The sequence below is a fragment of the Drosophila melanogaster genome, chromosome 2L, assembly GCF_000001215.4.
Source record: "Drosophila melanogaster chromosome 2L".
NCBI lineage: Eukaryota > Metazoa > Arthropoda > Insecta > Diptera > Drosophilidae > Drosophila > Drosophila melanogaster.
In genome coordinates this window covers 20,424,674-20,449,967 of record NT_033779.5, presented here as the reverse complement: position 1 = coordinate 20,449,967, position 25,294 = coordinate 20,424,674, and the positions used below count along the sequence as shown (strand labels likewise).

General features: G+C 43.8%; 2 protein-coding genes and 1 long non-coding RNA gene across 9 annotated transcripts, besides 3 other annotated features; 2 read left to right on the top strand and 1 right to left on the bottom strand.

The window, feature by feature from the left end:
- The first annotated feature begins 3 nt into the window (after nucleotides 1-3).
- Nucleotides 4-2,234, top strand: CG31683 (uncharacterized protein). Of its 2 annotated transcripts, none has more exons than NM_165330.3 (4): nucleotides 4-587; nucleotides 655-1,026; nucleotides 1,095-1,617; nucleotides 1,683-2,234. In NM_165330.3, exons 1-4 carry the CDS (start codon nucleotides 440-442, stop codon nucleotides 1,903-1,905), a joined length of 1,266 nt encoding a protein of 421 aa, NP_724265.2. In that variant the 5' UTR covers nucleotides 4-439; the 3' UTR covers nucleotides 1,906-2,234. The 2 variants fall into 2 exon arrangements, with proteins under 2 accessions (NP_724265.2, NP_001260626.1); NM_001273697.1 differs by having other exon boundaries at nucleotides 1,683-2,026.
- On the bottom strand, nucleotides 2,063-23,769 carry CG31688 (uncharacterized protein). 5 transcript variants are annotated; one of them, NM_001273695.2, is made up of 5 exons: nucleotides 20,807-20,943; nucleotides 17,239-18,044; nucleotides 8,857-8,911; nucleotides 8,722-8,803; nucleotides 6,024-8,326 (listed from the first exon to the last, which is right to left on the bottom strand). In NM_001273695.2, exons 2-5 carry the CDS (start codon nucleotides 17,465-17,467, stop codon nucleotides 8,078-8,080), a joined length of 615 nt encoding a protein of 204 aa, NP_001260624.1. In that variant the 5' UTR covers nucleotides 17,468-18,044; nucleotides 20,807-20,943; the 3' UTR covers nucleotides 6,024-8,077. The 5 variants fall into 3 exon arrangements, with proteins under 5 accessions (NP_001260625.1, NP_001246105.1, NP_001260624.1 ...); NM_001273696.2 differs by having other exon boundaries at nucleotides 2,063-8,326; NM_001259176.3 differs by lacking the exon at nucleotides 20,807-20,943 and adding an exon at nucleotides 22,495-23,769 and having other exon boundaries at nucleotides 5,145-8,326.
- Nucleotides 8,545-8,651: a mobile genetic element.
- On the top strand, nucleotides 11,267-12,704 carry lncRNA:CR43607 (long non-coding RNA:CR43607). Of its 2 annotated transcripts, none has more exons than NR_048019.1 (2): nucleotides 11,267-11,629; nucleotides 12,344-12,704. It is a non-coding gene; the product is annotated as a long non-coding RNA:CR43607 (long non-coding RNA). The 2 variants fall into 2 exon arrangements; NR_048020.1 differs by lacking the exon at nucleotides 11,267-11,629 and adding an exon at nucleotides 12,207-12,273.
- Nucleotides 15,406-15,457: a mobile genetic element.
- Nucleotides 15,507-15,632: a mobile genetic element.
- Nucleotides 23,770-25,294: the final 1,525 nt, after the last annotated feature.

The window sequence follows — 25,294 nt, the reverse complement described above, 5'->3', positions numbered from 1 at the left end:
ACCTGGTCACACCTAGAGGGATGGTTTACTAAGAGGGGAGAAATAAACGCTGACCATAACAAACTGCGCAACAACAACAATACAGATTAGGCAGAAAACAACAAAATTGCAAAGCCAACGCTTTTGTTAAAACAATAACAGCCACTCTTGACGTCGTTTTGCGCAGGGAAGTGCGACCGCCGAAGTTCCGCATACACACATACGCACACACACATAGTTTAAAGGTCAAATCTCAGCTGACGGAAAGTGCGCAGACCACAAGGGCTCCATATAAATGCATTACAATTACCACAAAAGAAAGCTCGGCAGGCTGATTCACTTGTTTATGCGCAGGAGGCCTTTATCTGGCGTCAATTGAGTAGCGCGATCCGATAACCTGCGAGCTATATACTCCAAGTAGTCAGTCGCCACTCCTGCTTTGTTTACAACGCAACGCACAATGAGGCTCAAATCGGGAGTGCTTTCGCTGCTCCTGCTGACCACCTTCTTGGCCCTGGGCGAGTGCTTTTGGCCATTTAGCAAATGGCATGGAAGAAATGATAATCCTTCTGCCCCCCCTGAACCCAAGCTGTCGCCAGTGATATTCGGTAAGTACAATGGACACGATTAATTTTTAAGGTCATCCAGCTTCACAGTATCGCTATTGTATTGCAGTACCCGGTGACGGAGGCTCCCAAATGGATGCTCGGCTAAATAAGCCCAACTCTCCCTATTTAATTTGCCAAAAGACCCACGATTGGTACAACCTGTGGCTGGATCTGGAGCAGTTGGTCATCCCCATTGTCTACTGTTGGATAGACAATGTCAAGCTGTACTACGACAAGGTCACGAGGACCACCCACAACACTCCTGGTGTGGAGACGAGGATACCCGGCTGGGGCAATCCCGAGGTGGTCGAGTGGATCGATCCCACCAAGAACAGCGCCGGAGCCTACTTCAAGGATATAGCCAATGAGCTGGTGAAACTTGGATATATTCGCAAACAAAATATTCATGGAGCACCCTATGACTTCCGCAAAGCGCCAAGTGAGCTTAGCTTACCCGAATGGCTGACGAACTACTTTCACATCTTACTCCTTCTCCTCCCATTACAGATGAGAACCAACAGTTCTTCATCGATCTCAAGCAGCTGGTGGAGGACTCCTATGAGGCCAACAATCAGTCGGCTGTGACCTTCATCTCGCACAGCATGGGCAGTCTCATGACCCTGGTTTTCTTGCAGGAGCAAACCCTCCAATGGAAGGCGAAATACGTGAAGCGCATGATCAGCCTGGCGGGAGTTTGGGCGGGAAGTTTTAAGGCTGTGAAAGTGTTTGCCATGGGCGATGATCTCGACTCGTTCGCCCTGAGTGCCAAGATCCTCAAGGCGGAACAGATAACACACCCATCCACGGCCTGGTTGCTGCCCTCGCCACTGTTTTGGAAGCCAACCGAGGTGCTCGCCATGACTCCAAGCAGAAACTATACGATGGCACAGCTGGAAGAGTTCTTCAAAGACCTCGACTACATGACGGGCTGGGAAATGCGCAAGGACACGATTCGGTACAACCGAAACTTCGATCCACCGAATGTGGAACTGCACTGTCTCTATGGCGAAGGCATCGACACGGTCGAGAGGTGAGTTGAGCCACAGTTGTAGCGGAAAGGAATCTAACTAATTTACCTTTTTGCTCACACAATAGACTGCAGTACAAGAAATCGGACATTAGTGGGGAAACGCCCAAGTTGATAATGGGTCTCGGCGACGGCACCGTTAACCAGCGTTCTCTGCGAGCCTGCAAATATTGGGCGGGCTATTCTAAAGCGCCTATAAACACGCTCGCTCTCCAGAACGTGGACCACTTGCACATCCTGTCCAATCCGGACGTCCTCAAATATATCCGCACTGTCATGCAGCAGCCGTAATGTCAATTGTAGCACTTAAGTATGCGAAGAGCTTCGTGATGCTCAAAATCTAAAGCTAATGACAATGCCAATTTTATTGTTAAATAAATGTAACTCGTTAAGTAGCGCAAGCGTAAAGAACAAGACGTTCGTTTTGCATTTTCTTTAATTTCTCTTTATTGTTATCTTATTGATTTATGCTTATAAGATGAGATATCGAATCACGTGTGTCAATGTCAATGTCAATGCTTTTATTAATTACTCAATAGTGTTTCATTTTCCTCTTGGGTTTTATTCGCTTTTATTGTTTTCCATTTTCCGTTTTCCATTTAATAAATTGTTTATATGTATTTTACAAAGCGTTTACTTAGATGTATTCCATTTTAATTTTACCGAATAATTTGTTAATTATTGCACTAATATTTAATTTCATTCCCTTTCCTTCACTTCCGCCCGCCCGCCTTCATTTTGCTAATTTATTGTAGTTGACATTGTTCATTACTCTTGCTATAATTTTCCATTTAAAGTATGCTCTCGCTTATGTACTCCGATATCTGGCTAGATATAGATAGAAAAGAGTTTCGGTTGCAATTAGGATAAAACTAAAAACTATAAGGACTCGAATGATCTCAGTGTGTCGCTTTTGCCTTTCGATAAAATCAAGAAATACATATATGTATATTTACAAATTTTAGTTCTTTGCTCATACAAAAATCGCTGTCGCTGGCTAAGATTGTGGACATTTCCGCTAGAGATCCTCGCTGGCTGCGGGTCGTGAATTTGGGTTTTGACCCTATTTGGGCTTACAAAGCATAGTTAATTCGTAATTCGTTTATGTGAGCGATTTGTGCGCGGGTGTGGTTTATTTACTCGTCTGCTAAATATATACATAAATGTTTATATATTTAGTATATATTTGATTTCATGTTGCTGCGTGAGTGTGTATGGGTGTGTGTGTGTGTGTGTGTGTTGAGAATTGGACTTAAAAACGATTTTTCTGCTTTAGTCAGTATTTGATTTTTGTTTTCCACTTGTCAGCTTTTTCGGGGCGCTCTCCACCCCGCGTTCAACAAAATTTGTGCTGTCGTTCCATAGTTGCAGTTAGGGTTTTACACATATGTATAATGTACGGATACTATATCTTTGTATAATAACTATAATATGACCTTTATCTCCTGACCCAAATCAAAGTGATTCTGAAATCGCCACGTCCGTGTTCCAAAGAGCTTTTACGTTTAGTATAAAAAATCATTTTATCGAAAGTATAAAAATCGTATTTAGCCATAGTATCTCTTCTAGATCTGTCTCTATTTTTGGTTTCATTGCACATCTCGTCCTCGTTATTAAATCTTGGTTTTATTTCTTAACTTTTTTTTCGTTTTGTTTCTTTTTTTTAATTTTTGGTTTCTTAGCAAAAGCGGGTGTATCTTCTTCAAGCAGGTATTCGAATGTTACTTGGCAGGATTATTATTTTCCATAGTATATATATATATATATATTCTTGTTAAATAGTTTATAAAAGCTTAGTGTGTCGAATGTATATGTGTGTGTGTGTGTGTGTGTGTGTCTACTTGTCTTAAGTGGATTTCGGGTGTTCCAGGTCTGTTTGTTTGTTTGTTTTTTTTTTTTTTTGGTTTTTTTTAGTTGTCTCTCTGGATTGGTTTACAGCTAAAATGCTCTGTTATTGTATTTTCTGATGCAATATATTAGGCGACATTGACGACTTAGCGGACTAGTTAATTAATTACTGGCTGCTCAATAGGTATCTACAATGGAATCCGTACGTTACCAATGGGAATGATATCAAAAATGAGTATTGTAAATACATAGCTTGTTGTTGCTGCAACAAGTACGTTCACTTGGTTTCCTTTCCGGTAATTAAATTAATTAAAGCTTTTTCGTGTGTGATTACTCGTGTCCGGTAATACATACATACATACATATGTATATCATCCATACCTACATATGTACTCCGCATATGTATATCCGCACATCATCTTCCCCATCATGGCTAACGCATAATTTTCTATCGAAATCGAAGTCAATCGACAAACCAAGAGACGACTGGAAATGAGTCCTATTTACAATTGAATATTTTCTACTTACTCGCTTAGTTACACTTAGTAATTTCATTTCATTTCTGATCGGATCGCTTTGAGTTCCTATCTCATTTGCGCTTCGGTTCGTTTAACTAGTTAAACGCTCCTACGATTTATCAATGCCTCGTCTAATACAATTACACAATTGAATTGCCACGGATATTCAGTATTGCTAATAACAGTTCCCTCCTCTGCATCGTATCGGATGGGATCCACATAGATTGATACGTAGGTAGATGGGTAGATCTTATCTGGATGATCCCGATGCCGGAAGGAGCCCTGGATTGGTGCTTCGGCTGGCCGAGACTACGATTATTGCATAACAACTGGCCAAATGCTAATCCTGCCTAGAATTCAGCTAGTTCCCTTCGGGTTTGCCCGCTGGCATTTGCGCTACTCATTTGAATTAGATTAAATATCTACGACTAGGTTAAGGTAATAATTCTTTGCTCTGTGGCTCTAATTTATCCAAATCATCATCACATATCAAAAAGTTTACAAAAATTTCACTTTAGCTAAGGGTTTATTACTCTCCTCTCCTTTCCATTTCCCCACCCCTCCCCTTTTCCTTTTCCATTTCCATTTCTTTTTTCTTGTTTTTTTTTTTTTCTAGCGATTACTTAAATGTTTATTACATTTCGTGCGCTTCGAATAAAACAAACAATACAACAATAGGTAGTTACTCTAACGTTATTTTCTGCCCCATTTATCCCACTTCCTTGCTTGATAACAACTTATTTGTTATGTCGTTCGTAATGATTAACATAATCAACGTGTTGATATATATATATATATGTATATTTTAAATAAATTAGTTCGCTTCGCTCGTGATTTACAGTGATTTGCGTTTCGCTCAGCGCATTATCGACCAACATTGGTTACCACCATTCTTGGGCTACTTTCGTATTGTGTTTTTTGTTTGTTTGTTTTTTGTTTTCAGTGTAAGAGGAGTGGGCAGGTTAAAGGCATTTGTTTGGTTTTCATTTCAGTTGTCGTGATGTTTGTTTCCCCTCGGATTTCTGATTTTGCTACTTTCTCAGATCGCAGTTGGAAGAACTCAGCCGAAGATCCTGAAACCAGAGTGAGTCTCAGTTCCTTTGATCGATTGAGCAGCAGCGGAAATTTTTGGTGAAATAAACTCCAGTACTCAGTAGAGGTGTTCCAATGCGCATACATTGTTCATATATGTATATTTATTTTGCGAAAAACCGAAGCGTGATCTCAAGGCTTATTCAAGGTAGTGATATATTTGATGTATGTTAGTTATGCTAGTTACTTGCATATGCTATCAACAGAATTGACGAATCCGAACTGATTTTAGAACTAATATTGCTCTTGGTTGGCTTAGAGTTGAATTGTGTCCTATTCGGTTTGCTCGCATAGCCAGTATCTGTATCTGTATCTGTATCTCTTGTGCTCTAACAACAATTCCTTAAATGCGTATCTTCCGAAACAATAATCGAGTTAAACGATAGGTCAACAGAATATAGTGTCTAATTGATGTAACAATTGCTTTGTGTCCGTTTCCCCTTCGGTTTCCCCAGGCGCTCGCTGATATCTGCCCAAGTTGCCTTGGACTTGGTTAGCCGAGAGAATCGGAATCTAGAGTTTAGAATCTACAGTCTGTAGACTATAGGCTTAAAACAAAAGTGCCCTCGTCCTGCTGATCTGGCCACCTTCAACGTGATTCTACAATTCTCCATAATGCTATTTAATTATCAACTTACTATACAAGCTCTCGCCTCCCCTATCGCCCCCTCTTGCCATCAATCATTTTTAACAATATCTTCGTATTTCGAATACAACATTAGGCCTAAGTTGGGTTCAGCTCAGGTAGATGCCCAGCGGAAAACCTGGCTAGCTCAGGGGGGAAATGCTGGGATGCTGGATTGCTGGGAGGGAAAGCCAGTGAAGTTTAATGGGAATCATTAGTTGTGGCTATCCTGGTTTTCTGCTGAGCATGTAACAACTCTTAGGTAATTATACAAACTTCCAAATCATTTACTTTGGTGTATTGCAAAAATGTGCGACTGTCTGTGTGTGGCTGTGATGTGTGTATAAAAATTGTTTACTAACATTTCTGGTTTACGTTTTAGCATATATAAATTGTACATTATGAACTTTCACCGAATGATAGGGATTCGTGATGAATGATTCATGACTCGTGTATCGACTGTCGATCGAAATGGAATCTCTTGTTGATATCGCAAATGAGAACAGCGACCAAAATATAACAGGGATGCAAGCCGCTCGTGATTATATCATATCCATATTTCGTAAGGCTAGTGGTTCGGAAAATGTAGAATTATTTTTTAGATACAAAAGTTTTGAGGGAAGTATTTGGAACTTGAAATCATTTTGGAAAGCTGTTTTGTGGATATGAATTCCAATCCCCACAAGCTTTTGATATCTTCTTCACTTTCAAGTAGAGAACTTTCACATGACCCACTAAATCGAACCATGATTGTGAATTCCGAAAACATCCCGATTCCCCTTGGCTTGCATCCCTGATCTAAGTTAGCCAGGCACATGTTGGGTCTCCAAGTGGACTGCCACGCCCAGTGTCAGACGTTCTTGGGCGGCTGTGCGGCGGACGAGGAGGCGGAGGAGCTCTTCTGCTGCTGCCTCCTCTCCCGCCAGCGATCGATGGGCGTGTAGCAGCACCGGAAGAAGGGAGGAGCCCTCGTCGCCGACGAGGAAGAGCTGCTCCCGCTGCAGTTGCTCATCTTGGCCAGCGATTCGACGGTGAGCTCCGTCTGCACCCCACTGGTGGTCAGCCGGGTCTCCGCCTGGTACTCGAATTGGTACCGCGGCGGCGGATGATCAGGATGACCAGGATGACCAGGGTGACTGGAAACCAGTGGAGGCGGCACGCCCGCCTTGCAGATGACACTGGGCGGCTCCATCTCGTGCAGCTCGAAGCTGTTCGAGCTGCTGTTGGTCGAGGGCCGGAACTCGTGCGAGCTGCTCTCGACCATGGCAGTGCGGTATGTGGCGGCAAAGTAGTTTGTCTCCAGGTAGTGGCAGGACTCGAACAGATAGTCGTCGAACTGGTGCTGCGGCAGGACCAGCGAACTGTCGCCGGAGGAGGCGAACCGCGGACCCAGTCGATGTGACTGCGTGGATGGCGATGCCGGCGGTGCTGGCGAGGGCGGCGGCATCATGGTGGCCAACGAACTGGACGCCATCGGCGGCCGCTGACCTCTTTGCTTCATATCAACAATTTCTATTTCTTCTATATCACTAAAACTATTCAACTGTTTCAACAAATAATGCACATCATTTCGTTTCGTTTGATTATCCTCGTCGTGGTGGGGATGATCATCGTGGTCGACGACGTCTGCGTCGTCATGGGGATGCCCCGAATCAAGTTGCTCCTCCGTCGCCGTTGCTGGAGTTCTGGGTGCTTGAAGTGTTAATGGAGTGCTGGCAACGGCGTCCGTTCCACGATCCAATCGGGGGTTCCCCTGGAGGCTGCTGATCTGCTTGGTCGCATCATGTTGCTGGTGGTGCTGTTGCAGCTGCAACTGCTGCTGCTGCTGCTGCTGTTGGTTCACCAACTCCGGATAGGCCAGGTTGAAGCGCTGCTGCAGTGTGGCACTGCTCAGCTGGGGCAGTCCGGAGTAGTCTACGGCCACTGGTGGTCGCTCCAAAGTGGAGTCTATGATGCGATTGAATTTAGCTAATGCACTGCTCGCTGCTGATGAACTGGATGTTGTGGTGGTGACCTTAGCATTAAGTTGTTCATTGTTAAGAGGCACTGTTGTGACGGTTTCTAGGTCTAGGTCTAGGTCCTCGTCCTCGTCGACATCCTCGTCCACATCATCGATATCGACGCCATCGCGCAACGTTTCCTGCACATTCAGATTGAGATTGAGGTGCAGCTGCTGGCGGAGCAGCAGGCGGCCGGTCTTAGTCTCCACTCCGGGGATATTGGGTGGCGCCAGGGCATCCTGGTGACCACCGCCCAAGCCCCCCCGACCGGCGGCAATCACCGCTGCCGCCCGCTGCTGCGCCAGGTTCGCCTTAGCCAAGTTCTTCTGCAGTATCAGCCGCCTCGACGAAATGATGGCATTATTGTCGCTCCCCCGCGATTACCGGCTGTCGCGGGTGGAGCGAGGCCGCCCCTAACTGGACGTGCTGGCGATCGGCGAGACGGGTGACAGCGGGCTGCGGGCCTGTTCGCGCGGACATCCGGTCAGCGTGATCACCAGCTTCCGGGATCCGGCCTGGTCGCGGTGCTCGCACAGCCAAACGCCCTGCCACGTTCCCAGCGACAGCTTGCCGTCGGTGATCGGGATTGTCAGGGAGCTGCCCAGGAAGCAGGCCTTCACGTGCGCGGGCTGAAAGGATATTGGATTGGTTATTACAGTACTCAAAGCGAAACAACAGAAAACAAAAGGTCTCGTCTATCAGATACGCCTGCCTTACTTCATAGCGGCAGCAGAGAAACTTTCACCGAGATGCATTTAAACTGTTTATCAGGTGCTATCTTATGCAATAAGCAACACAAGAAGAATTCAATTAAAGAATTTACACAATTTACTCGAAGAGATTACTATCTAGCCGATATAGCTTCCAAAAACTCAACGTATATACGGACAGGCATACGAAATAAACGGACTGACAAGGCTAGATTGACGCGATTAGTGATCCTGATCAACAATAAATTGTAATTGATTTCTAATGAATGAGGTCCCAGAAGGAGTACGGCTGTGTCCGGTTAAGAAATACTCACCATATCATCGGGTCCCTCGCACGAATGCCTGTAGGGCAAACCTTCGGGAACTATTTTATTCAACATCATCTCCATGTCGTCTCTGCAAGACAATAGTTCAGATAGGATGCATAATCGCCAGATTCACTCACTCACCTGACGTCTGGATCCCAGCTTTCGTTTAGCGCTAAACTCGCCGAGGTGTGAAGAACTGAAAGCACAACAAGCGCAGATACAAAGGCAATTAGTTTTCTGCGGGATTAATAATAATCTTTATGATGATTAGCCCCAGTTATTAGACCATCACGACGAGGCGTTGGCTCCTACGCTCCATGCATTTTCAATTGAGTTGTAACGCCAATTAGTCAAAATTTATAGCCGCGGGCCCGCACTCGTCATGTTTGTGTATGCCACTATGATAGGGCATCATGAATTCATCTGAAGTTATGTGACTAGACATGATATGATGCGGCCAATTTAACCAGGCAGGATTTTCCATCCGCTGGAGTGGAAAGGCCAATGAATTTGGAAAAAAAAATACCCCAAGCATATTCCCTAATAGCCACTTTAAATATGGCATAATAATATAATAATTTATTAGTTTGTGCCATTACGGCGTACTTATGTCAAAAATTAATTAATTCTTGACATACAACAACGGTAAGCTACATATGTATAAAAGATTATACAATCGCAGTTTTTCCACTCCGAAAACCGATTTGTTTTGCCATTTTGAAACAGAATTCGTTGACAAAAATTTATGATAGGGCCCGGTACAAAACATGAGCATGTTTCGAGTCGAAAATTGAACAATAATTGCCTGCATTTCTGGCGGCTCACAATTGGCCAGCTGCCAATGCAATGAAAGCCGACTCAAATTGAATATTTAACTCCAAATGAATTTAGTTTCAATAATAGATAGGTGTATGTAAATACAAATAGCCCGGCGACACGAGAAACACTCGCATTTGCACACTAATTGCGTATTCATGAATAAAAGAGAAAGCTGCTGGCAGCTGGAGAAGCCGAGCGAAAATTAGTTTATTATCAAATCCCAAAGATGTAATTTTCCGGCCCCGAGCAGAGACTTACACAGTGAATATACATATATGTGGATATGGACACACATGTCCAAGTTCCGATTTTCAAGGGGGCCAGGCCATGGCGAGAGATTGGGAAACGCAACACCCAACCCACTTTCTTTCTAAATAATTTCCGAGGCGATTATGTCATGTTGAACATGTGTAAATGGCATCAGGAATTTAAACATTACCCACAAACAAAATTTTCGGACAATGCAAATGAAAATGAAAATGAAACCAAACTGACATCTGACGCGGGGAGGGCACAGCAAATTTGCAAATTGATTGCGGGATGGGATTTGATTGGGAATGAGGATAGAAATGGGACGAGGACGAGGACGAGCACGATGGCGATGGCGAGGAGCGAATCTAGACCGCCCCACTTGGTTGGCCTGAAAACATCCATCGATTAGGAGCAGCAGGCATGAAGGAAAAAGTTCACTTATCACCAAGTTAGCAAGCCAAGGATGCAAGGATGTCCATGAATCAAGCATGGCAAAAAAAAAAACACATATGCATATGGAAGGAAGGATAATTAGTAGGTGTAGTTTATGATTTTGGTTTGTTCACTTTTCATATATATCTATTAAATATTTATTTGCCACGGGTATTCCTCATGGTTTTCTCCAAGTGCCCTTAACTTTCGCCGCTTTAAATATGCTAATGGTCCAAGCATAATTGTGAATGTCTGCAATGCAATGCAGCTTTTGAGTGGCATTTGGAGTTCTACCTGTCTCTGTCATCGCCCCGCAAGCCCTCTCTTTCTTTGTCCGCATTCCGTGGACATTTGTGCCGCGTCCCCAGCTCCTTCCACACCGCTCAACCTCAACTGGCGCATCCGCCTGGAATACTCGACTGACACTTTTCCCATTGCGCCAAACACAGCACATGCACCATACACCATGCACCACACACCATTTATTCAATGGAACGCGGGCAGGAGGCGTTAAAAAGACTCCTCCGGAGCGTTAAGCCGGTGGCCAACCGGAGGACGGCTCTAATATGATTTAGCCATGGGCTTTGTGGTCGCCAACAGGACGAATGGGAGGAGGTGGCCTGTGGCCAATGGGTTGGCCTGCGACTCCCATTGCCAACGAGTCCAGAGCGCTAATAAGCGTTGTGCGATGCAAAGAATGCACCACTTTCAGTTAGAAATGGAAAACTAATAAAAAGCTGGTCTAATAGTATGAGTACTTCAATTCGCTAACTATTCTGTATGTATCAATACATATTTGTTATATTCACAATGCCTCTACCTTTTCTCTCAGTGTAGCACGCATATTTAAGTAGCAGGTGGCATCGTTTTGCCCGCCTGTTTAGATGTTTAGTTGCCTGTGTGTGGGTGAGAATGAGAGTGGGTGGCATTGGGTGTCTTTGGGTGGGCGGAGCAGTGCCCGTGTCCTGGGCACATGTAGCAGGCGTTTAGGCACTACAAAAGTTGTTAATGTTTTTAAAGAGGCCTTTTTATTATACAAAGTCAAACATTCTGACGGCACACACAAGCTGGGGCACACACCCCCACCGCCCAACTGCACACACACACACACACACACAACCGCAACGGACACACACACCAGCGAAGAGTACCCCAGTGTTTAACAATGGACTCAACACAACTCGACTTGACTCAGCTCAGCTCAGCTGGCTGTGTTCATTCATATATTCATGCAAACACGCACCCACACTCAAACACCACGCACAGCAGCGGATGACGTCCTGGCCACTGAGGATAATCAAAGGGGTCCTAGAAGACTACAGGCTGCGAGAAGCGTTTCATTGGTAACCTCAGGATGATACATATGCTGGAATTGGAGGCCATACTTGGACGGATTCAACAGATAGTAGAGGTAAAATCATATTTAAAGCAATATTTTATACGTTCCACACTTATGTATGCTGAATAGATCTTTAAAGGAGAAAAGGCAACTTTAGAAAGCTATTGAATCAAGGCAAATGAAACACTCCCAATTATTAATAAAATATAAAGTTATTGGAGCTATTTAATTATTAATATTCGTTGCCCAAGCCCCATTTTCAAACGTCGGTTATCGAAAAAGTCTTTTAAGAATTTACCAACAAAAGACCAATCTTCAATGGTACGTTTTCAGAATTCCGACAGAGGGCGCCATTGTTAAGATATTAGGTCCGAGCTCCTAAAGTTTAAGGTTTATATTTTAGTACTTAAAAATACAATTATACAACATCTTAAACATATTTTGATATATAAATGCAAAATAATCCTACATATGTAGATTTTATAATGTTGGAATCATTATAGTATTAAATAAATAATTACTATTTAAGGTTTCATAAATTAACGTTTAAACAAAGTTGGAAAATGATATATCTGTCATGATATTGTGTGCCTTAAAACACATCACATAAAAAGATTGTTGTCAATATCTTTCAAGCTGGCCGAGTAAAGTTTTTTGCCAACAAAAGTGGACGTTGGTTCCATTGTGCACAGTACGCCTTCGAATATCACGTGATGGTTGGTTATGTGTATTACATAATGTAATGCTAAAGGAAATGCCTAAATTCATCAACCTTCTTTTCCATAGCCGTTGAGTTTTGTGCTTATCCCGAGACTCCAGGCCGAAACTCAACGATCACGGAGAGAAATCGGGGCTGCTTTCAATGCCAGGTGCTGGAGAACCGGAAGGAAACCGAGTAAAACTAGTTCAAGCACATAGCGATACGATTGGAAAAATGGGAAAAGCGGGCCACAGGAGCACCGGCAAGGAAAACCTTTGGCGTGCTCGTTTTGCATAAATAATATTGATTTATTGGGTAGCGCAGCATTTTGCGGTTCATAAGCGGGCAATCTTAATGCCAAAGAAGCCGAAATGGTAGAATAAACGAAACGAATAAGAATAAAGAATAAAGAATAAAGAAAAGGCGGAAGCCCCAAGTATGACACACACATGGCACGATTTGTTGTCCTTTTCCACTTTTCCCATTTTCGCCATTTTCCACGTTTTGTTTTTCCTCGTTCGCAGTTTCCCTGTCGTCACGAAAGCGCAAAGAGAAATGACCGAGCACGCCCACACAGAAATATATCCGCCATGCTGAAGGCTCCCAAAACTCCCAGCTCCAACTCCAGGAGCCCCACGCCTCCAAGTGGTTTCGCTTTCGCTGGCTGTTGATTTATTTGGCGTTGCTCCCCCGCAAAGGACACTCTGGCGAGTCCTTTCCCTCGTGTCGTGCTCCTTGCAGCTCTTTCGGTTGGCTGAAAAATATGCTCGGGTTATAAATTGAAGTTGAGCCATTTATATGATCCTGCGATTATGCAGCAAATTGCTATAGAGTGTCCTTCTCCTTCTCCCACCCCACAGAAATCGACTAGTCCTGCGGCTCCACGAAGTCGTCCATGGATGGAATCATCGTAAAGATCTTTAACTCCACGCTTAATGGGCGTGCTCCGTAAAATACAAATATTAAACTTGATACAAGGAATTTTGAATTTAAGGGATTTATTTTATTAAACTCAAAGACAGAAGGATCTGCACACCTTATCCCTTCCTGCGAATCCAGTCTGTATGTGTGAGATCGGGCGAAACCCCAAACAAATCATCAACTGCCCCTAGGCAATTAGCTTGACCCAGGCCAGAAGTATAAATACACATACCGCCATGGTGACTCCGAGGTCTCCTCCACATTGGGGTTACGGTGGCCCCATTGGGGTCGGTTCTATAAGCGGACGACCTTCCTTTCCTGCCGCACATATCAATATTAAAAAAAAAGAAAGGGAAACGGGAAAAGGAACCAGGCTGTGGAGGGGAAATATTTGACTGGCTCAGGTGTAAAAGTCGGTGCCCGGGTGGATATATCATTTTTAGCGTTTCCCTGCATTCCATTACTCTTTGTTGTGTTTAACAAGTTACCTTTACATTTGGCTTACACTTTTGTGTATTTGTGATTTGTGTGTCATCTTGTCTGTTGTTTGTGCTTTTCCCCATAGAAACAACGGGGGGTGGGGCGGCAGAAAATGGGGGCTATTGAGGTCAATAGTAAAAGACAACAACATATGGCAAGGTTGCTTTGAAATTATTTTCCCTTTTTTTTGACTCGAAATTAACTTTTTTGCTGCCTTCCTTGGGACCGAAAAGCTGAAGAGAAGAGGAGCTGCCTTCCTTTTGCTTGAATTTTCATACTCTTTTGCATTAAATCGTGGCGCAGAATGGGAGGGGGGGGGGGGGGGGGGGTTCTCGGGCTTCCCTCAGTAAAGTGTGTCTAATTAGGAAGTCCTTTTAAGAAAATCAATAAACATGTCTTGACCTCAATTAGATTCCGCTTACAGTTCACAAAACAATACACGTACAGTGAGCACCCCAGACAACAAACACGCACACAGCATGGTCAGCAAGGGGGGGGGGGGGTTGGCATTGTGTGGGGCAAGAGGCACGGGGATAGGGGCAGGGACACACGTGCTTCTGATTTGGCAAAAGAAATATAAAAAAAAAGGAGAGAGCAAGAGCGAGCGAGAGCGAAGGTTCGTAATAATAAAGACCTGCCTGCAATGTGCTGGCTAAGACGATTTGTGTGAGCCACACTGAAGAAAATCGTTACAGCTGATATATATACAATGGTCTTAAATCTCTGGCTTTAAAACAAGAATAACTATTTAAGTATAAATATTTACAAAGAATCTATTGGGTCAAGTAATCGCAAGCTCACATACTTAATGTGATTCATAAATGTTTGCTTTGTCTAAATATACAAATAAAGAAATCCTTAAAACATCCATCCTGCCACGCATCCACTTTTAGAAAATATAGATGTTTGAATCGGTCAATTAATTTGAAAACCCCCTGATATGTGGAGCTCACAGCGTTCATAAGGACATGCAAACGGACAAACGGACAACGGACGGACAGGTTTAGTTCGACTGGGCTAGTGATCCTGATCAAGAACATATATGCGGTACACTTAACTCTAACACACAATTCAACGAATCTTGTATAGCCTTTTACTCTACGATTATTTACCATAGCATTTTATACAAAATATTATAAGGCATAAACTCTTTTTTGAAATTAAAGAACAAATATTTCTAACCGTGCACAGCCATGGAACTGGAGGCTGACATGGAGGTAGCAAATCGCAGTGAGGAGGGGCTAAAAAAGTTTGCCTCGAGCACTCACACGCCATAGCCACAGACCATGACATGCAGACATGAGCGACGACTGCGACTAAGACGACGATTGCTTTTCACTTTAGTCAGGCCAACTCCCGGCTAAACCCCCCCCCCCCCCTCAACCCTCAAAGCCAGCGCATTATGATACGATTTTATTTATTTGCCCAAGCCAAAACGAGAGAGAGGGAGAGAGAAGGACACAGAAAGCTACAGGATGGAGGAACGGAGCGCGTCCTGGCATTGTAATGCGAACTGTCAACAAGAAGCTGCCTCCAAGGCAGCCAACTACGGAGGTTGTTTCTCTGTTTGCACTGCCTGCTCATCAACTTAGTGCTATACTGGCATACACTGCGCAAAAATCAATTCAAGTACACTTAATTTAATCCTGTTAGGATTTTAAAAAGGTTACTGAAAATGTAATTGAAAGTACGACATTTTATATACAAAAAGATCTTTTAAAATAAAATACAAGAAATAAGAACTGGACAAAAAGGGTATTATCGAGTTCCTCGACTACTAGATACCCGGCACTCATCTAAAGGGCGAAGGAGTTGGAGATATGCAAGCAGAAAAGCGGATACGGTGTCTATATAGTAGATATATAGTATATATATATTTCCTCGATCAGGAGCATAAGGCGAGTCAAACTGGCCTTGTCCGTTTGTCCGTATTAACGTCGAGATCTCGGAAACTATAAATACTAGGAAGTTCAGTGATAATACTAAGAAATTTGTCCCACGCTGAGTAATGGCTGTATTTTTAATGAATTGTCTAATTAGATCAACGCCAAGCAGTTTAGTAAAATAAATTTCAGTTTCAAACTGAAGCAGTGTTAATGGGAAAGCTTTTGCAGTTAATGGGAGTTTAATTAGGCGTTGCGATGATTTTAAACACACCTGCGTTGTGTAGGAGACACTGTGCTTACTCCCAACTTTCTAACTCTGATAGTATTCGAGTTTTCGGCATTCATACAGATACGAATTTATATATCTAATCGGATCGAATGCGTTATCTCCTACCTATTACATCCATTTCAGTTCTGAAATACCCCTCTATTTTACTAGTAATTCTCTTCGGCTAGTTATTATGTACAATCATTTCAAAGCATGCATAGTTATTTCCAGTGTATCTGCTGTCCGCAGAGGATGAAAGGGGCGGGGATTCCATGCGAGAATTAGTGTGCGAAGAGCAGCCACGGCAGCGCAGGAAAAGAAATACTTTGCAGAACTGCAATCCGGAGATTATTGCGAGTGCATTCCGAGGAGTGGAATATAAAACTTGAACAGGGACTCAAATCGCTTGGCGTCTGATGTGTGAAGACATCCTGTCGAGCGAGATATTGCACTTTAGGTCCGAGGCTTAAACATGCCGTTGATTTACGGATGCGATTGTGATGCACTTTTAATCATTGTTTGTCCTAAAGCGTCTCAAATTGTTCATTCATAACTAATTTTTTCTACAAGACATCTCCGTCCGCAGAATTAAAATTGATTCAAGCACATTAAGTTGCCAAGACCTGCTTAATGTGGGTCATCGGCACAGGCACACGTTTTGGTCATCCAAAAGTCGGACTATTTTCGAATGTCAATCGCAATTTTCGCGACTCCAGCGAAGGACACAAAGAAGTGACCGGGCCAAGAAGTCAGTCAGTTTATCTGGGTAGTTTAACCTAGTTACTGACTAGTACAAATTAGCCGGAGCAGCCGCCCATTCAAATGCTGCCATCCTGCAAGTTTCGGCAGCTCCTCTGCCGAATTCAACGACAATTTGTGCTGATTTGGTATGCAAGTTCTACATTTCGCTGTTTGTCAAACTGAACTTTTAGCTAAATGCAAACGCCTTGGCCATAGCCAGATTCCCCCCGAGAAATACAATCCGCACAAGAAAATGTAATGTCCGGAAACTTTTCCATTGCCAGAGTCTTAAAACCCCTATGGGTGGCTTTTTCTGTGGGAGTAAAGTAGCATACTTCTTCCAGCTCTGCTTCCTAGTTGTGAATCGCTTTTCGAAGTGTATAAATCGACAGGGAGCGGAATAAGATGGATGCGATGGAAATGAGGTGGTGGCTAAAAAAAAAATTGAAGAGCGCTTTTCCAGCTGCCACCCCACGATTAACTGACATTTGAGCCTCGGATTCCGGATAATCACTTGTGAGGGCCGCCAGAAAAGTGCCAGGATATGCTAAATGGCCAAAGTGGAACCTTAGCAGCGAAAACTTGGTAACCGATATGATTTTGGAAGGAAGGCAGTGCCCCAAACATAATTAGCTCGAACATTTCGATAGCAATGAGGTAATAGAAAATCATTGAAATCACTCACTTTGCATGTGACATAATCCCACTGAGAAGTGCGCCAGCTCCGGCATCTGTCGGAGTATCTCCTCGGTGACCAGGTGGACGCCGCGGTGCTGCGGCCTCAGGTTGATCTTGCGCTGAAACCAGGCGGAGCCGATCTGCAGGCCCACGATTGCATTGCCATCCGCTCCGGCACCGGCGACAGCGCCACCTCCACCGCGTCCGCCGCCACCGCGATGGTTGGCAGAGGCCATGGTGCTGTTGGAGCTGCTGCTCCGGATGTTGCTGTTCCGGCTGACGCTCTGCTTGACCCCGCCTCCACCGCTGCCGCCGCCGCCGCCTCCTCCTCCGCCGGCGCTGCCAGCTCCACCGCTGCCACTGGTCGCTTTCGTTGTGCCGGCGTGTGGATTACCGCTGCTACTGCGACGTCGCTGGCCGCTTCGTCCGCCGCTCCTCTGGTGGCCTGGAGCAGTTCCTGATACCGCACCCGCTCCCGAACCTTGTCCCGATCCCGAACCTGCAGCGGCGGCAGCAGCAGCAGCGGCGGCGGCGGCTGTGGACGTCGATGGTTTTGTGGACGACGTTGTGGCTTCTCCGCTACCCGGACGCACTCACAGGCTCACGCTCACGCACACGCAGACGCACACTTGGCACACTTAAAGCACTGAGCACACTGGCAGGATTCAAGGACTCGAGGACGAACGCTCGACTCCCACAAGTTGTTGACTTTTGCACTGGTTTTCACACCGGATTGGATTTCACTTTTGGCCTTTCGACCTTTTTTCCGGCTTAATTTATTCTGTTATTGCCACTTGTATACGTTATCAGCAACTGCAAAACAAAAGAGAGAGAGATATATATAGAGAATTATTGGTTAGATATTGTACCATGGTATTGGACAGGTATCATCATACAATACTTATACTAAAGCACATAGCAGTTTACGAAAGAGAACTTAAATATATATATATATCTATTCTAAGTAGTTAAGCTATTTTAAGTACAGAAAAGGGTTGAAAAATCAAAATAAATAAGTGTGCAAGTCTTTGGCGAACAAGTGCTATTAATCATACACGGTTGTAAGTATCCAAGCGTTAATAAGCAACTAAATGGAAGTGGTCTTAGTGGTCTTTACTGACCAGTCAGCCCCAAGGGCGATCATCTCATCTCCCTAAACAACCTTTTATGGCTCCACAGACCATGGACTAGCTCACATAAATCAAATATTAGTGCTTGGGCGGCTGCTGCAGTTTGGCTGTGTGGAATCATCCCATATTGTGGGTAGTTGCCACTAGAGTACCACCACCCAGAGTACGAGCACTGGAGCGCCCACAATCAACAAGTTTTTAATTGCCAAGTGCAAACAGCAAACAAGATTGTTATGGTTATCAATGAGCCAGAGGTAGTAGAGGTGACCCTTCCAACATTTGGTCACGGGCCATAATAGCGTGCTTTGATTGTATTGCTCCAAATGGCTGGTTGATTTGGCTGGCATTTTGTACATTAAACAAAATGTGTATTTATGTAAGTTAATAATTTAAGCCAAAAGTAGAGAAGTATTTATGGTGAAAAACAACGAAGATATGATTTATTTTCTAATATTTTCAATTAATATTCCCACTCTTCCTATAGCAGCTATATGTTATATTCGTCCGATTTTAATCCAATTCATTTTTGATTTTTTCTTTTTATTTTTAAACAATTTTTGGTAAAGTTTCATTAAGATATTGTAGTTTTAAGAGGGAGAGACTTGATTGCGTTGAAACGGACGAACTTACGGACGGACAACAGATGGACATGCCTATATCCTGTTGATCAAGGATAAATGTAGCTAAATGTAGGCTTAAAAAATTCACCCTTTTGATTTTGGATCGTATAGCTTAAGCAAACTGTTGTTTCAAGGAACATCCGCAGAAGGAGTCGCACGGCAGCGACAGTCGGAAAGTGGAGTAAAATTTGAAGCGGCATAATGAGCACGTGTCGCCCAAGTGGGCCAAAAGGGGGCGGGGCAAGGGGCAGTTGGGTGGTTGGGTGTTTGGGCGGCTTTTGAGGGGTGACAAGGACATGGAACTGTTGGGCCGGGAAAGCGTTCGTGCGAAATGGAAACAGCAGCTAGGAAAAGACACGAGACGGCGCAGGATAGACAACCGTTGCATTACAGACACATGGCATCAAGGAAAACACTGTTTACGAATCCCTCTTCCTCCACACACACACACACTCACTCACACACACGCAGCTCCCAAGTTGAGTGCACTCACATAACGAAGCAATCGAAATGCATTTGAATCGGGGAAAACGGAGAAGGCGTGGAAAATGGGAGCACGGAGATGGAAGCCACAGCTGCTGCAAAGGAAAACCACGACGAGTGTGAGTGATTTCGGGTGTCGGCATTTGGGTAAGCAGTAAAACACTAAAAACGAGGAAGTGCAAAAAGAAAAGGCCCAGGCCCACAGACCCCCGAAAAAAGAAGGGTTACCCCTTACCACAAAAACGATTTGCACGACACTAAAGGCGCTGGAAGCCCGAAGAAAGGCCGCCAAATAGAGATGAGCCCCGGGCGAAGCTAAGTTGTTACCATATCGGGATTTGGCAGGCATTCTTCAGAATTTTTGTTAAAAGAATTGAAATTAGATTCCAGAGAAGACGGGTGGCATTGGTTGGTTCAGATGCCTTGATTTGTATTTACTTAAAATATAAACTGAAAAGAACAAGATTCGCAATCAAACTACCAGTTAAAATATATAACATATGGTTATTTTGATATTTAAGAATAAACTGTCTTAAATAGAAAGGGGTTTTAAATATAATATATTTGGAAAGAGATTAGTTCGCTCTCATCTCTGGCAGACCAAACAGGGAACTGGGAAACCGAAGGCGTGTCATCTGGTTCACAGCAGCAACTAAAACAACCACAACAACTACAGATACAGGAGGAGCCGAGGAAGAAGAACAAGAACCACGGGGGGGAGGGGGGATGCACGTTGAGGACGCGGCCAGGTAAAGGTCCTTTATTCCTTTTACGGGGCCACTGTTCAAATTTGCATATGCTTTAAATATTTAATGTAATTCAAAAAGAGGAGACAGCAGCGCCAACAAGAATCTGGCAATTGGACAAAGCCCGGCCGGGCATAATCCAATTGGACTGGAAAACAGAGCCCGCTCTCCCATTGGATTTCCCAACAAAAGGAAAGAAAGAACACATGAAGTCGTCGCGTTTTTTGGCAAAAAATCAATTCTCCACGTGATGGCCAAGCGCAGTTTTTTTGGCGATTTACAGAGCGGGAAAAGCGGGGCAAGCCGGGAGTGCTTCCCATTTGATCAACGCCTCAACCTCAACGCATTTCTGGCTTCGTTTTTGGGGCTGCTAATTATTGACATAACAAATGTGGTGGAGCTTCTACCACGCTCTCCGCACAAACACACGCGCAGCAACACAATGAATATTCCGATGACAGCACACGCGAAATTCCCTAAAACAAGAGGAGCGAGAACAGCCGCGATTTTGGGTAGCACGGGGTTTTCGGCGCTTTGTTGACAGGAAAATTGGGAATCGAAGCACGTAGGTATAAAACTTAAATGCACTTAATTACATTTAATTTGCGAGACTGCTGCGCTGCCTTTGTTGTATTTTACGACTGATTTCAACCGCATTCACTGACTTGTGGGGAGAGTAAACTTTATAGAGCCCACGACATCCGACGTCGAACACACAGCGCTGTCACTTTGGTTCGACGCGTTCGTTCGAGTTGGCACTGAACATCTGATTGGATCCCGAGGTGAAGTGTGCGAGGCAACGGCACGATGCTGCTCGTTTGGGTCGCCCGTAAGCGACGCTTGCGTTAGAGGAGCACAGATATAGGGTCCGTACCACGAAATTCACCTTCGCGCGCTTTTCACAATCTTTTCGGTATTTAATTTAAACATCGTAAGCCGTGCGGTATTTTTAATTAGCTAAAGTTTAGTAACGAAACTTAACAGCAAGCTAACTTCAATTAGGAAATATTTTTATATTCTCGTAAATGATTTCAGTTCCACAAATTGTTTCGATTTCAAAAATAATTTGCATCATATTGACTATAATTAAAAGAGTATGCATTTTCTTTTTTAATATTTTGTTTTTATGCCTTAACACACAATTTTTACAGTAATTATCTTCCTATGATGTGACGTCACGTCATACCCATACACACACGTTCTCCATTCGTGGACACCAACACAAGCGAAGAGTACATTCACGTTTTTCATTCAAACATTACTCGAACAGCCTTCTTGGTTCGACGCCACTCTGCGAAAAGTGCGAAATACAGAGAAAATTGCCCTAGACGCCTATTTTAAACTTGTTATTGCCGCAGAAATGTATTCCAAATTAAAGTGGATTCCATCAAAAATTAGTCGTAAAATTGCATGCTATTAAGCTAAGGTATAAGATCAAGTGAAAAATCCAGTGTTTGACTAGTGGAATTGTAAATTTATTTTTAATTTTAAAGTTCAGTTGCAAATTAAACGAATTGTTTAAAAGCATTTAACCATGAAAACGCTTATAATCAAGAGCAATACTTAAAAAACACATTATCTACACCAAAGTCCATTAGGCCAAATAAAATCGCATAGCATGTCCAACTTGAGTAGTAGTTTAATATTTTTAAGTAATCCCTAGTTGAAATCAGCATAGGTGGCATTATTGAACAGAATTAATGAAATATAAAATCTTTCACTTCTACTACTTAATTCTTTAGTTAAAACACATTATATACTATAACAATATAGAAGATTATTTCCATTTACAAAATCAGAAAGCTTAAGCAACAAAAAGGTACCACATTTTTCTAATTTACATTTAGGTTTAGTATTCTATTTTTAAGCCCACATATAAACTGTAATCAAGCACTTACAAATAAAAGAGTTGGATATTATATATTATATGCCTGGTTCTGCTGGTTAAACCGAACTTTGTTGGCCTTCTGATAAGCAAAAACCTATCGAAACTATCGTGGACTTTGCGATAATTTTGCAATGCATTTAAAATTCAAGAAAAATCAAAATAATGCAACTTAAATAATGGTAAATACTCAATAATTAGACCTCACGAGGAGGAAACCGCATTGCATGGCTAGCTACACCCCTTCGAAGCGCTACCAATCGAATATCGATTATTTGGCGGCGATAGGCGTGCAACGTTTGGCGGTCAAAACAAAAGCGCTCGTATGTGCATTCTATGGGTTTTGATTGGCTTTATGTTTGGCGTGTGTGGCTCGAACAAACGAAAAGCGGTGCTTACTTTGCTGATTTGGTGATTAATATTGATTTGTGGATAATATGCGTCTAATTGCAGTGGCGCTTGCAGGTAGGTGCTGGAGATTCTTGGACTTTGATCTTTGTCTGAATCTGTATCTGAATCTGAATCGCTATCTAAATCTGAATCTGAGTCAGATTTGTGGGGATTCACAGCGTGGGTGGGCGCGAAGTAGGCTGGTGGAGGTGCTGACGCTGCTGCTGCTGCCCGGGAATATAGCTATTGCCAACCCCGGATTCGCCGGAGTTGGTGCCGGAAGCGGAGACGGAATCGGTTATGGAATCGGTCTTGGAACTGGAGCCGGAGTCGAGATCTCTGGGCATTTTGGGGCCTAAGTTGTTGCCTTCCTCTTGCGGGCAAACAACGAAGTGGCAACAAAAACAAGAACTACGAATCGCCTCCGAATATAACGTCTGTCGTTACACTCGTTACTCGTATTCGTTTTCCTTTTCTTTTTCCTCTTTTTTTTATGTGGCCAATTCACAGAATGTACATTTTTTACACCTTTCACACACACCCACGCACTTTACGCACACGCTCGCACATTTTGGCCCGATTTTTCGCACACAGCAAGTTGAGCAATTTGTTGTACTTTCTGATTTATTTTATACGCGACTATTGGAGGTGCATATGCATATGCATATGCATATATGTATGTATGTATGTACATATAGGTTTTTACTCGACCCTCTTCGATTTTCGTTCAACAGATTTCTGATTGGGAATTTTTCAGCTGCACGACGTTACCGTTACCAAATGGGCGACTCCTCCCATTCGGAGCCACATGGGCACAGTTCTGCTGCATGGGGCACGCTTTTTTCACAGCTACACAGCGACTCCTTGCGAAGGGGCGTGTCGGGGTCTTCCGGGGGGCTGCGGGCCCAATTCTTATGGCCTTTCGCCTTGTCTCTGCCTCGTTTTTCAATAAAACTTCATGGCCCTATTACATATGTACTCCGCACACTCACACACACTCGGAACTGGCACTCACTAGCACACACACACTGGCACTGGCCCGAGCCCGACTCAATTCGATTTCGCCTCGATTCGATCCGAAGGATAATGCCACAGCGCGGATATATGATCCATCCGATTCGCAATATAATCGCCCCTCGGTTTCGATTTTCCCCCAGTGTTCCTCTGCTTGGGTTGGCTGCGCTCTGCTTTTTTCAGCAACTACTTTCTAAATTTTCTCTGCATGCCTTTTCTGCGACGAGCGCCACCGATGTGCCACCGAACGAGAGCCTGAACTGAAACTGATTCGGGATAGCACACAGCACACATTTTGTTGAATGAGTAGGTGAATGAGTGCTGCCCCAACTCGCTGGGGCGACACTGAGTGCTCCTGCGCAAGCGCCTCAATCCCAGCGAGTGCCATTTTGGGGTCCATTGTGAACGGTTCGGCCAATGCCATCGCGAGTTTCGTCCTTCCAGGTGGCGCCACCTTTCGATAAGCACTACGCGGTTCTTTAAAACTAAGTTTAGAGTTTCGAAACGTATGTACCTAATGGGCTAAGTTAACACCTCAATAAATGTTTTGATCAAACGATTACTTCCAGGAAAACTCTCATTCAGTGAATAAAAAAAGTGGTAGATGGTGTAGATGGTACTGGCAAGTGGGCACCCTTCTCGGCCTGCTCGCACACCATATCGTCCTCATCATGGATGCTAATGGATCTAGAAGCATCATCGAACTCCGTTTTATATCCGATCAGGAAAATTATGAACAATTTTGCCAGACATCCGATTGCAGTATCCGCTAAAGTTGCGGTTAATTGTGATTTACTCTTATTTACTTAAGATTTAATAATATTATTAAAATTCGCCATCACAAAACAACTATAAGTAAGCCAGCAGACTTTCCTCAGTGGCTTCATAACAATTGTTTATCTGGAAGACGTATATAAAGGGACAAAAGGACCACGTCCCCTCAGTCTGATTGAGTAATTGCAGTCACACATAAGACCGGACGCCAATTCCTTCATTCTACAGTCATTAGGCCATATTCCGGCGCCTCCAAATCCCGCCCAGACCTTAGTAGTTAGCATCTCAGCGAGCGCGGAAAGTAACAAAACCAATTGGGTGTGACCAGCAGGTGACCATGCCCGTTTAACTAACCACTTGCATGTTGTCCTTTGTTGGGGGAGGACTGTCCTGGCCCCGCGATTCCCCGCTGTTGCGCCCCCGATCCTTGCGGTATGTAAAGTGAGTGGGTCTTTATCCTGAGGCATGCGGCACCGCACCCATTTTCTTGGACTCGAGTCGAGTTTGTTGTCATTTTAGCATTCATATTCACAATGTACCAGGGACGGATTTTTACAAAGGAGGTTGAGTTTGTTCATAATACTTTATACAGATATTTAGGAACTGTATAATTTTACCACTTTAAAATCAAATGAAGGTTTTTAAAAAAGGTTTTTATCGTTTTTTCCAAATATACCTTATGTTCAGAACATGAACTTGTTAGTTGTTAAGGACTAACTATTGCAAGTTTCGTAAGGACAAAGGTGTTCCAGATTCCTCCATCCGAAGCAATCCTGCCCTGTGTCTAGTAAAATATCTATCATTGCCTTTTCTAGTTTCAGGCTTCATTTGTCCACAGGAGGGGATGGCTCCATTGTTTGTTATTTTACAAGTTAGCCATTTTGCCGCCACATGGATACACCCCGCGAATTATTTTTCCAGAAGGAAGGGAGTGTGTTGGGCCGCGCCTCCCTTACCAACTTATTTGGTGGGACAGGCCAGTTCGGACCAGTTCCTGGGCCAGCAGTAGGAACTGGATTGG